At 36.1% G+C, this 13,034-nt stretch overlaps 2 protein-coding genes across 2 annotated transcripts; one reads left to right on the top strand and one right to left on the bottom strand.

Annotated features, from left to right (window-relative positions):
* Window positions 1–2,344, bottom strand: LOC114410619. The gene is made up of 3 exons (XM_028374577.1): window positions 1,343–2,344; window positions 489–624; window positions 1–320 (listed from the first exon to the last, which is right to left on the bottom strand). The coding sequence occupies exons 1-3, from the start codon at window positions 2,342–2,344 to the stop codon at window positions 1–3; spliced, it is 1,458 nt and encodes a 485-aa protein (XP_028230378.1).
* Window positions 2,345–10,345: 8,001 nt separating this feature from the next.
* On the top strand, window positions 10,346–11,929 carry LOC114410618 (DNA replication ATP-dependent helicase/nuclease DNA2-like). Its single transcript, XM_028374576.1, has 7 exons — window positions 10,346–10,357; window positions 10,489–10,565; window positions 10,701–10,746; window positions 10,855–10,977; window positions 11,635–11,674; window positions 11,763–11,836; window positions 11,906–11,929. The coding sequence occupies exons 1-7, from the start codon at window positions 10,346–10,348 to the stop codon at window positions 11,927–11,929; spliced, it is 396 nt and encodes a 131-aa protein (XP_028230377.1).
* The last annotated feature ends 1,105 nt before the right edge of the window (window positions 11,930–13,034 follow it).

Genomic DNA, 13,034 nt, shown 5'->3' with positions numbered 1-13,034 from the left:
TCAGCCATTTTGTGCAGCCACTGCTAGCACCAATCTAATTGTATCTAATATGGACACAGGAGCAAAAGTGTCAGAATAATCAACACCAAAAATTTGTGCATACCCTTTAATTACGAGTCTGGCCTTGTGCTTGTTGATTGAGCAATTTGCATTAAGCTTTATTCTGAAAACCCATTTAACTCTAATGACTTTCCTATCTTCAGGCCTTTCAACTAGCTCCCATGTTTTGTTTTTGTGTATCATAGACATCTCCTCCCCCATTGCAATTTTCCATTTTGGATCTTTTAGTGCTTCCTCACAGCTAGCAGGTTCATAAATTGCTACATTACATCTTTGATAGATGTCGGACAATAACCTTTTTCCTTTGATCGGAAGGTCATCTTCTAATTCATTCTGCATAAGCTCTGTTGTTTGCTCTCCGGGATGATTGTCTCTACTGTTGAGGAAAACCCCAACTATTTATGAGTTCTTCCAATCCCATTTCTGACCTTCATTGAAGTGCACATCTCTAGTGACTGTCATCTTTTTAGTTTGAGGATGATAGACTTTGTAGGCTTTTGAAGCTGAACTATAGCCCACAAAGATGCCTGAAATTGTTTTCTTGTCAAGTTTGTCATGCTTAACCTGTGGAACATGAGCAAAACAAAGACTTTAAGAAAGGTTAGTTAAACCCATACCAAGCCTCAAATGGAGTTTTATCATTCAAAGCCTTGGTTGGAAGCCGATTTTTCATGAAAACAACTGTATTAGTTGCCTCTGCCCAAAATGTTTTAGGCAGCTCCATCTCATGCAACATGCACCTAGCCATCTCCATCACAGTTTTGTTTTTTCTTTCACTAACTCTATTTTGATTTGGAGTGTATGGAGCTATGAGTTGATGTTCAATGTCAACTTCTTCACAGAATTGATTAAACTTTGCTGAAGTATACTCCTTCCTATTGTCTGATCTTAGAAATTGAATCTTGCAGCCACTTTGGGTTTCTACCATGTTGTTGAACTTCATAAATACTCCAGTCACTTCATGCTTGAATTTTAAGAAAAAAATCCAGCACATTCTTGTAAAGTCATCTATGAAAAGAACAAAGTAGAGACTACCTTTTAGTGATGGTGTTCTTTGAGGTCCTTCTACATCAGTATGAATTAGCTGCAGCTTTTGAGAGGCTCTCCAAGCTGATTTTGAGAATGACTTTCTGTTTTGTTTACCAAATTGACAAGCATTACAATTTGGTAAATTATCAAAAAATTCTGGTAAGCCTTTTGCCAAGTCCTTTTTATTCATATCTAGCATTCTTTCAAGATGACAATGACCCAGTCTCTTGTGCTAGAGTTCTATGGGACTGACTTGAGTGTAATAGGCTGCAAATTCCTCATTTGTTGGATCAAACGAGAAGCTTATATTTCTCAATTTAACCCTTATAATGTCCCAGCCAGCAATGTCATGAATAAGACAATGTTTATGTTCAAAGAACAATTTAAATCCCTTTTCAAGCAACTGACCTACACTTAGCAAGTTTTGGTCGATTTCAGGTACATAAAGAACATCTGAGATAAGTTTTGCACCTGAACTTGTTGAAATCGATATAGTTCCTTTTCCTTTTGCTTGAATATAATCACCGTTCCCAATCTTGATCTTCAAGACATCAATAGGCTTCAAATCCTTGAAAGTAGACTTGTCATATGTCATGTGATTTGTACAACCGCTATCAATCAACCAACACTCGAAATTACTCGCCATAGAAAAACACGTTGCAGCAAAAATGTGATCTTCTTCATCTTGCTCCACAACTTGGGCATTGGCTTCAGGTTGCTGAAATTTGCTTTTACAAATTACAGCTTCGTGTCCAAGCTGATTGCACTTACTGCACTTTGCATTTGGTCTTCTCCAACACTTGAATGGTGGGTGACCCATTTTTCCGCAATGCTGACAAAGTGGGTAATTTTTCCTTTTTCCCTTACCTTTGTTTTGGTTGTTTGCATCATTTTCGTTGCTTGCTGGCTGGTTCTTCTTGAAATTTTTCTTTTTGTTGTTCCCAAAGTCATGATGCTTGGCTTGAAGTGCACCTTCAACCACACGATCTTCTCTCATCAGCCTTCGCTGTTCTTGGGCTTGCAAGGCATGTACCACTTCTGCCAATGTGATCTTAGATAGATCCTTTGTGTTCTCCAATGAGACTATAGATGCTTCATACCTCTCCGACACCGTTACCAAAATTTTTTCAACTATTCTGGAATCAGCAAAATCATCACCCAACAACCTTATCTTGTTGGCAATACCCAATAATTTGTCTGTGTAATCCTTGACTGTCTCAGACTCTTTCATCCTTTGCAACTCAAATTCCCTCATTAGAGTAAGCACCTAGATGCTACGTATTCTTTCCTCTCCAGCATATTCCTTCTCTAGGTAATCCCAAATTGCTTTTGCTTATTTGAGAGCCATGATTCTTGTGAAGATGGTTTGAGAGACACCGACAAATAGACACGACTTTGCCTTTGTCTCTTTGTTTTTCTCTCCTTGTGAATTCTGATCTGGTTCATAGTAGGATCATCTGACAATGGAAGTATGTCATAATCCTCTTCAACAACTTCCCAAAGATCTAATGCCTCCAGGTAAGTCTTCATTTTGACTACCCAGAGATCATAACTTTCCCCGGTAAAGACGGGAAGAATGGCTTGGGAGAACTTATTTCAGAATCCATCAGAAATCAAAACACACAGGCTCCTTAAGAAGAGACTCTTGATACCAATTGTTAGTTTTGTAGCAGAAAAATATAATAAACAAAGAAGAAGAGAGACAATACAATGTGGAGGAAATATAATGATTTTTCTGAATCAAATTATTCTGAGCAGCAATATAATATATAGCAAAACAAAAATTAATCACTTATTAATTTCAGGAAAACTGAAAATTTAAACTGAATTGCTCCTAAACTATAGGAATCACTTATTAACTAGGTTAATCCATAACCGAAACAAATAAAAAAAATGCACTTACAAAAGAAATTTAAAGAAATTTGAACAGAAGCAGAGAATCAAAACCAATCTTAAAACAGATTCAGGTTGTTTTAGAAGAATTTCTGGAGGTTTTTCAAGAACCTTGAGGTCTTCCACTGTTTGGTAAACCGTAATTCTGTAAACTTGGGACACTTGATACCATTTAGGAAGTAATAGAGAAAACTTTCATATATTATTCAACAGTGAAAGTACTGCTTCAATAGAAAGATTACATGAAAGTCTTCCTTGAATCAAGGAATGATAGGATAGTAAAAGGAAACAAATAAAAACAAATAATGATGGAGATCTTATTTTAAAAATAAAATAAAACAAATCAAATTGCTGGTTCCTATAGTTTGGATATTTGCGACATCTCTTAATTCATACACTTAAAATTCACCTACTGTGTCTCTGCCTACGCCTGTGGCTTCTGTTATGTCCCTTCACCTAGGACTTCTACTGTGTCTTTACCTTACATCTTCCATTGTTTGGCCTGTGTCTTCCCCTTGTCCCTATGTTAAGTTCCAGTTTAACACCGTCATGCTTTCTAGCTTCTACTTTGGTGAACTTTCAAGGCTTATCCCTTAGTGATTTAAAACTTCTATTTTATTTCATTATTATTCGCACTTTCCCGTATTAAATCCCAGCATGGCAGTTTGGACTAAATTGGTTTAATTGATGCTCTTCATGGTGTGCTAAATTATCTTTACTAATGCATGCCTCTCTTTTATCTATATGACTATGATATATTGTGTTTCCTTATATTCTTCAATTTCTACTTTTTAGATGTCATATTTCTTGTCATTAAAATATAAATGAATGTAGGGGATTGATTTTGCACGAATTGGAAGACATGAAGTAGTGAGTGAGGAGATCGGAGAACACTGCCTCTCTCTGGTTTGCAAATTTATTGCTTGTACACTCCCTTTTAAGTTATAATAAAATTTGTAATAAATCTTTTGATAGTACTTTCTTTTCAGCAACGAATGTACAAGGTGTTGAAGATATCAAAATAACGTTGGAACAAGTCAAAGTTGTTGCAGTTACTTGTCTCGGCATTTCTAGTCCCTTGCTCGCCAACACGAGGTTTGATGTATGCATCATGGATGAAGCTGGACAGACAACTATACCAGTATGCCTCTTGTTCCTTTCGTATATTTTCCAGCCTACATGTGATACTGTTAGAACAAAGGATGAAAGTTTGAAAAAAAAAAGAAAGGAAAAAAAAGAAAAAAAAAAGCTTCAAGTCCCACATCGCTCAGGATAAACACTTGAATAGTGTTTCACTCCCTATATATAGAGAGCTCATTTCTTCTTTTTTCCTTGTCCCAGTTGAGAAGCATTTCCTCAACTTTTCTTTCTCCCTCCCATATTTCAACTGATGCATTTCCGGCAAACTTCTCCCTCTTTCTTTCTGTCGCTCTAAAATTTTGGTTGGCTTTAAGAGTGACTTTGTAAGTCATATTTTTCGGTTGCCTTTAAGAGTGACTTTGTAAGTCATATTTTTCGGTTGGTTTTAAGAGTGACTTTTTAAGTCACATTTTTCGGTTGGCTATTAGAGTGACTTTTCAAGTCATATTTTCGGGTGGCTTTAGAGTAACTTTTCAGGTCATACAAGGGGGTGTAATTCTAGAAAAGGTTCCCTCAGTGCAGTGGAAATCTTATATAGTGATCTGGGCTGTTTTATCCTGGGGACGCCGTGGTTGATAGTCTGCTTGCACAATTTTTGGCAGTGCCACGAAATGTCTTAAAGAAAGCGACATTGTCCGTGACTCAGCCAGTAATTTTTTTGGTTTGCCATAAACTATTGTTACAACAATTTTAAGACGCTTTCGGTTCTGCTATGGCTATCGTAGATATTACTGGCTCGAACAACAATGACCTCAACAAACCTTTTAGGTTTGAAGGGTATCATTTCAAACGTTGGCAACAAAAGATGATGTTTTATTTAACTATGAGAAAAGTTGCCTATGTTTTGAACACTGATATTCCGGTGGTACTTGAGGATGCTGAGAAGGAAGTGAAGGATAAAATGACTATGGAATTAGCTCTTTGGAATGAAAATGATTACCTATACAAGAATTTCATTCTGAATGGGTTAGCTGATGATCTCTATGATTATTATAGCCCATATAAGTCGGCCAAATTAGTTTGGCTGGCTTTGGAAAAGAAGTATGATACTGAGGAAGCTGGGACTAAAAAGTATGCTGTTAGCCACTACCTCAAGTATCAAATGACTGATGATAAATCAGTAGAGTCTCAATCCCATGAGATACAGAAAATTGCTCATGATATCATATCAGAGGGTATGACATTGGATGAGCAATTTCAGGTTGCTGTCATCATAGACAAATTGTCTCCTGGCTGGAAGGATTTCAAAAACCTTCTCAGACACAAGACCAAAGAATTCTCTTTGGAGTCTCTGATCACACGTCTGCGCATTGAGGAAGAGGCACGCATACAAGATCAGAAAGATGAAGTGTTGGTTGTGTCTCACAACAACACTAAAAGGAAGAACACAGGTGCAGTTCTAAAGCCTATTGGCAAAAACTTTAAGAATCAGAACCGAAATGTGAGCAATACCTCCAACCGCAACAAGAACCCCCCAAGGGTCCAACATGCTAGACAACATCCACCTGCCAAGAATAATCCCGGTGAGCCATTCCTCTGCTACAATTGTGGCAAACCGGGACATATGGCACGTAAATGCAGAAATCCTTCAATGATAGGTGCTCCCCAGGCTAACATGACTCAAGAGCCATACATAGCTGTGATAACAGAAATCAATATGATTGGAGGATCAGATGGATGGTGGGTAGACACTGGCGCCTCCTTCCATGTCTGCTATGATCGCGCTATGTTTAAAACATACACGAATGTTGAAAATAAGAAAGTGTTGTTGGGTGATTCCCACACCACTACTGTTGTTGGAACTGGAGATGTTGAACTGAAGTTTACCTCTAGAAAGACTTTGATTCTCAAAGATGTGATGCATACTCCAGAGATGAGAAAGAATCTGGTTTCTGGTTTTCTTTTAAACAAGACTGGGTTTACTCAGACCATAGGTGCAGATTTATTTACTTTGACCAAGAATGGGGTATTTGTAGGGAAAGGGTACGCCACTGATGGCATGTTCAAATTGAATCTTGATATTAATAAAGTTTCTCCTTCTGCTTACATGCTGTGTGATTTTAATATCTGGCATTCTAGACTTTGTCATATAAATAGTCGTTGCATATCTAATATGAGTAACTTAGGTTTTATTCCAAAGCTATCTTTAAATCACTTTGAAAAATGTGTTTTTTGCAGTCAATCTAAAATAACTAAGAAATCACATAAATCAGTAGTTAAAGAATCTGAGCCATTGGATTTAATACATTCTGATTTTTGTGAATTTGATGGAGCGTTGACCAGAAATGGAAAACGATATTTTATCACTTTTATTGATGACTGCTCTGATTATACATATGTATATCTTATGAAAAATAAAAGTGAAGCGCTTGACATGTTTAAGTTATTTGTAACAGAAATTGAAAATCAATTCAATAAGAAAATTAAGAAACTTCGAAGTGATAGAGGCACATAGTATGATTCCAGTTTGTTTAATGAGTTTTATAATTTGCATGGAATCATACATGAAACGACTGCTCCATATTCACCTGAAATGAACGGTAAAGCTGAAAGAAAGAACAAAACTTTTACAGAATTAGTTGTAGCTACTATGTTGAGTTCTAGTGCAACATCTTTTTGGTGGGGCAAAATTTTGTTAACTGTTTGTTATGTGCTAAATAGAATCCCCAAATCAAAAAGCAAGACATCTCCCTATGAGATATTAAAGAAAAGACAACCAAATTTGTCTTATTTGAGAACTTGGGGATGTCTGGCCTATGTAAGGATTCTAGATCCTAAGAGGGTTAAACTTGCAAGTAAAGCCTATGAATGTGTGTTCATTGGTTATGCTATTAATAGCAAAGCGTATAGGTTTTATGACCTAAACGCAAAAGTGATCATAGAGTCAAATGATGCTGATTTTTATGAAAATAAATTTCCTTTTAAATTAAGGGATAGTGGGGGTACTTCATCCAATTATCTTCCTGCTATTAGTAGTGAAAATCTTGCACAACTAGAACCAGATATAGAGCCTCGAAGAGGTAAGAGAGCAAGAATTGCTAAAGATTATGGGCCCGATTATATGGCTTATACATTAGAGGAGGATCCATCAAAGCTCCAAGAAGCTTTGTCTTCTTTGGATGCTGACTTGTGGCAAGAAGCCATTAATGATGAGATAGATTCTTTAGAATCTAACAAGACATGGCATTTAGTAGACTTGCCTCCTGGTTGCAAACCAATTGGTTGTAAATGGATCTTGAAAAAGAAACTAAAACCTGATGGTACTGTGGATAAATACAAGGCTCGCCTTGTAGCCAAGGGTTTTAGGCAAAGAGAGAATGTGGATTTCTTCGACACCTTTTCACCAGTCACTAGAATAACATCTATTTGGGTGCTAATATCTCTTGCTACTATTCACAGTCTAGTGGTACACCAAATGGATGTTAAAACTTCTTTTTTAAATGGTGAATTGGAAGAGGAAATCTATATGGAACAACCTGAAGGGTTTGTGATTCATGGACAAGAAGATAAAGTCTGCAAGTTAGATAAATCTTTGTATGGCCTAAAACAAGCACCTAAGCAGTGGCATGAAAAGTTTGATAACTTAATAGTCTCGAATGGGTTTAAGGTGAATGAAAGTGACAAATGCATTTACTACAAATCTGTAAATAGTATTTGCACTATCATATGTGTATATGTCGATGACCTTCTCATATTTGGTTCAAATATTCATGTAGTGAACAATGTGAAATCATTGTTGTGTAACAACTTTGATATGAAAGACCTCGGAGAAGCAAGTGTAATCCTTGGTATTAAGATTACTAGGTCAAAAGAGGGAATTTCTCTGGATCAATCTCACTACATTGAGAAGATCTTAAAGAAGTATGACTACTTTGACTGTAAACCTGCTAGTACACCATATGATCTAAGTGTAAAACTGTTTAAGAACACTGGTGAAGGTATACGACAAACTGAGTACGCAAGTATCATTGGCAGCCTTAGGTATGTCACTGATTGTACTAGACCCGACATAGCCTATGTTGTGGGATTATTATGCAGGTTTACCAGTAGACCTAGTATGGAGCACTGACACGCTATTGAAAGGGTAATGAGGTACCTTAAAAGAACCATAAACCTTGGATTACATTATAAAAGGTTTCCCGCTGTACTTGAAGGATACAACGATGCAGATTGGAACACTCTTTCAGATGATTCCAAAGCAACCAACGACTATATATTTAGCATAGCTGGTGGGGCTGTTTCTTGGAAGTCAAAGAAACAGATTATCTTAGCTCAATCCACTATGGAATCTGAGATGATAGCACTAACAACTGCTAGTGAGGAAGCAAGTTGGCTAAGAAGCTTACTTGCAGAGATTCCTTTATGGGAAAGACCGATACCAGCTGTGTTGATCCATTGTGATAGTACCGCGGCTATTGCAAAAATTGAGAACCGTTATTACAATGGTAAGAAACGACAGATACGTCATAAGCACAACACTGTTAGAGAATTACTCTCATTAGGAGCTGTTAGAGTGGATCACGTACGCACTGATGATAATTTAGCAGATCCTTTGACGAAAGGATTAGCTAGAGAGAAAGTCCATAACACTTCTAAAAGAATGGGACTATTGCCCTTACTGCGATGATCATTCATGATGGTAACCCGACCTAAATGACTGGAGATCCCAAGAACTAGGTTCAATGGGTAATAACAAGTTATGAAGTGACATGAGATGAACATGCTGTTATAAGTGAAAGCAGCATGATTCCTGAAGTAACAAGAGGATGAGTTATGGAAAAAATTCATAATTCTTAATGAGATCTATGCTCTACATTGAGTGGAGTACCTAGGCTACAGGAGTACTCTTGATAGACTCACCTATGTGAATGTTGAAGTGGGGGCCGCTTCATATGAAATTTTGGGCAAAAATTTCTAGAGCATTCACTATACCGGGATAGACGTGCATGACCTTTAACGCACGGGCTTTATAGAATACACCTATGAAAAGGTTGTGTGTGGTTTGATGTCGGAGATAGAGTTCAAGACTTCGAGTCACTCTAGTAAAATCTGAATCTTACTCATTATGCAAAGGTTCAAATTGTATGACACCTTTGTTTATGCATAATTTTATGAAATCCTCGAAAATCTTCTTTTCAAATTTCAAGTGGGGGATTGTTAGAACAAAGGATGAAAGTTTGAAAAAAAAAGAAAGGAAAAAAAAGAAAAAAAAAGCTTCAAGTCCCATATCGCTCAGGATAAACACTTGAATAGTGTTTCACTCCCTATATATAGAGAGCTCATTTCTTCTTTTTTCCTTGCCCCAGTTGAGAAGCATTTCCTCAACTTTTCTTTCTCCCTCCCATATTTCAGTCGATGCATTTCCGGCAAACTTCTCCCTCTTTCTTTCTGTCGCTCTAAAATTTTGGTTGGCTTTAAGAGTGACTTTGTAAGTCATATTTTTCGGTTGCCTTTAAGAGTGACTTTGTAAGTCATATTTTTCGGTTGGCTTTAAGAGTGACTTTTTAAGTCACATTTTTCGGTTGACTATTAGAGTGACTTTTCAAGTCATATTTTCGGGTGGCTTTAGAGTAACTTTTCAAGTCATACAAGAGGGTGTAATTCTAGAAAAGGTTCCCTCAGTGCAGTGGGAATCTTATACAGTGATCTGGGCTGTTTTATCCTGGGGATGTCGTGGTTGATAGTCTGCTTACACAATTTTTGACAGTGCCACGAAACGTCTTAAAGAAAGCGACATTGTCCGTGACTCAGCCAATAATTTTTTCGGTTTGCCATAAACTATTGTTACAACAGATACTAATTATTAGTGCTCATCATTATTTACAAAATATATATGAAACTGTATATCAGAGCCGAAAATCTTGTTACATTAACATCAGAATTCACTCTTTGCTATTTATGTAATCTGATATCAATAACAAAACCACATGAGTTAGGAATAAGGGGCCTATTACTAAAGTGTATTCTAGAAGGAAAGTGGGAAGATAACTGATAAAAACTTGGTATCTTATTAGAAACAATAAGGACTTTCTCCCCTCAATACGGTATCTAACTTGCAGAACTTCAAGGGTCTGAACCTCCCAATGCCCCCCCCAATTCTCTGACAAATGACAAAACTGATTTCTCTTCCCTTCCTACTTATCTATAGGCGACATGCCTTATTCAGTCTATCTAACTCACCAATGTAACTAACTAATGGGTAACTAACCTGTCATATGTAATAATGGCTAATAGGGTTACCTAACAATATAAATACAAACAAAGCATGCCATAGGAGAAGTTAAGAAAAAGAAAACAATTGTTCATGTGTATGTGATAATGTTGTATACTTGCAAAAAAGTTTTGTTGTAAATATTGCCATTGCAGGTGTCCTTGGGCCCTCTAACATTTGCTTCAACGTTTGTACTTGTTGGGGATCATTACCAACTGCCACCACTTGCAAGGTATGCGTCTAAAGTATTTGGCCTAATATAATCAGTGTTTAACATGTCACTAACATATATTTGAAATTTTTTATCTGAAAATTCCTAGAGTGCAGAGGCCTGAGAGTGTGGCATGGGAATAAATTTGTTCTGTAGGTTCTCAGAAGCACATCTAGAGGCTATTTCAGCTTTGCAGAGTCAGGTATGATCTGGATGCTAGATTTAGATCACAAACTTTGGTTTGGTTCTTTTTGCTCCATTGTCTAACGGATTCACTAGGTTAAAATATATACAGTATCGAATGTGTCAGGAAATTTTGGACCTTTCAAATGCCTTGATATATGGTGACAGATTGAGGTGTGGTTCATTTGAGGCAGCTAATGCAAAACTTGAGTTTTCAGGCTTAAACTGTGGTTTGCCTTGGCTAGAAGATGTAAGGCTCTTTTCGTCTGGCTTCTCACTATCTTATATGTGGAGGATTTTGCATTTACGGCTTAATTTTGTCCATTCATAGGAGCTTGATCTCACTTGAGTATTATAATAATAGATAGTACTACTTTAGGAAAGATTATTTCTGTTTTTCTCTGTGCTTGGTGCTTTATTTCCTTTTATTAAGAGTAATTTATTTCTTGCTATGTATCTTTATTCTAGGTGTGTTATTAGCATTATTCTATACATTGTAATTCACCTTGTACAACTAAACCGAGCAATAATATTCAGAAATTCTTTTTCCATGTTGGCATTAAAGATCTCTATGGGAAACTCATTTTCGCTGACATCAACCTTCGTTTGTTAGTCTTAATATAGACTCTATGTAGGGAAATTATTGTGAGCTGTATTTGTCAGTCATAAACAATGGATTGTCATACTCTAATAATATGTTTATTCTAAGATGTCTTCACAGTTCATAATTATTTTGGGTAAAGTTCCAGTTTTAATAAAATTGAGTGGGTGAATGTAAACTACTCAATCTTTAAGGAAAAAATTTGTCAGCGTCACAGTTAACAATATTTATGCTAGGATAAGATAAAATTATAAATATCCTTTAAGTAGAATTGAATCTTATCTCTTTTTGTATAAACATATGCAGGTTTTGAATCCTCGAAGACCTGTTATATTTATTGACACTGGTTTGTAAATAACGTTTTCCTTTACATCCTTTTTATCCTAAAGTTCATTGTAAATGGGGTTGCTTATATATTTATTTTTCCATTTTAGACAAGTTGGCTGCTTTAGAGGCAAGAGATCAGAAGATTGTAAATAACCCTATTGAAGCTCATATAATTGCTGAGGTAGGTCATTTTCCATCTCAGACAAGTTGCCTGATAAATATGTTGGTGATCATCTGTTAATGAAAACAGGTTGACATCCAAATACCAGGTTAGGCTCAAGCTAGCATAAATCATGTCATATGACTGTCTCGCACACATAAATCAATTTTACATTTATTTATATGCAGGTTGCAAAGGAGTTAGTAAAAAATGGAATCGGAAGTGATCACATTGGCATTATTACTCCCTATAATTCACAGGCAAACCTCATCCGGAATGATGCTTCCATGACTTCCTTGGAGATACACACCATTGACAAATACCAGGTTAGGCTCAAGCTAGCATCAAGAATCATGTTACTACTTAGGCCTTTGGACTTGTGAGCCTGTGATGTTACAAAAATACAATCGCATGGTGTTTAACATTTCACTAACATTTAAGACATAACATAGGTGTTTCTGTTTGTTCATTTCCTTTAATTTTGTTTGTTCTCATTACACAGATAATGATCCTCATTACTCATAAACTGGTCATCTGTTTGTTTTGTCCAGGGTAGTGATAAAGACTGTGTATATTAGTATCTTTTGTAAGGTCTACCGAAACCCCGACAAGCTGTGCTGCTTCTCTGCTTGGAGACAGGCACATGATAAATGTGGCTCATACTCGTGCTAAGGTAGTCCTCTTGTGCTCAAACACTCTCTAACTTTTCGCTCAAACAATTTTAACCATGCTTGATCATAATTAAGCTCATGTTATGCTTATTATTGAATAAATGCATATATTAAATGGATAAATTTTTTTTTCCTGTTTTTCTTTTATATATAATTGTATATCCTTATACCTCTTGTCATGTCATGATGAGAGCTTTTGTAAACCCAACTCCTTAATTCAGAATTTGTAAATTTAGCTCTTGATCTTTTAAAAAATGTTTTGTAATTAAGGGGAAATCCAACTAATTAATTGCTTTCTTATGAGTATGTAACAAATGAGGAGGTTATTCCTAGATATTTATTGGGTTATTTATCATAATCCTAGTAGCTTTATTTCTATTGGTTTTTATTCTTTTTATTTTCATAATCCAAGTACTATACCTCTTCAAAAAAGAATGAACTTTAATTATATATATTGTAGCCATAAACCAAAAAATGTATAGTAATGACAGAAGTAATTCGATTTTAGTATAATGAAAGCTTTCTTGAAGGCAAAAGTCCCACTTTAG

Source organism: Glycine soja, chromosome 4 (genome assembly GCF_004193775.1).
Source record: "Glycine soja cultivar W05 chromosome 4, ASM419377v2, whole genome shotgun sequence".
Taxonomy (NCBI): domain Eukaryota; kingdom Viridiplantae; phylum Streptophyta; class Magnoliopsida; order Fabales; family Fabaceae; genus Glycine; species Glycine soja.
This window is presented reverse-complemented; position numbering and strand designations above follow the sequence as displayed.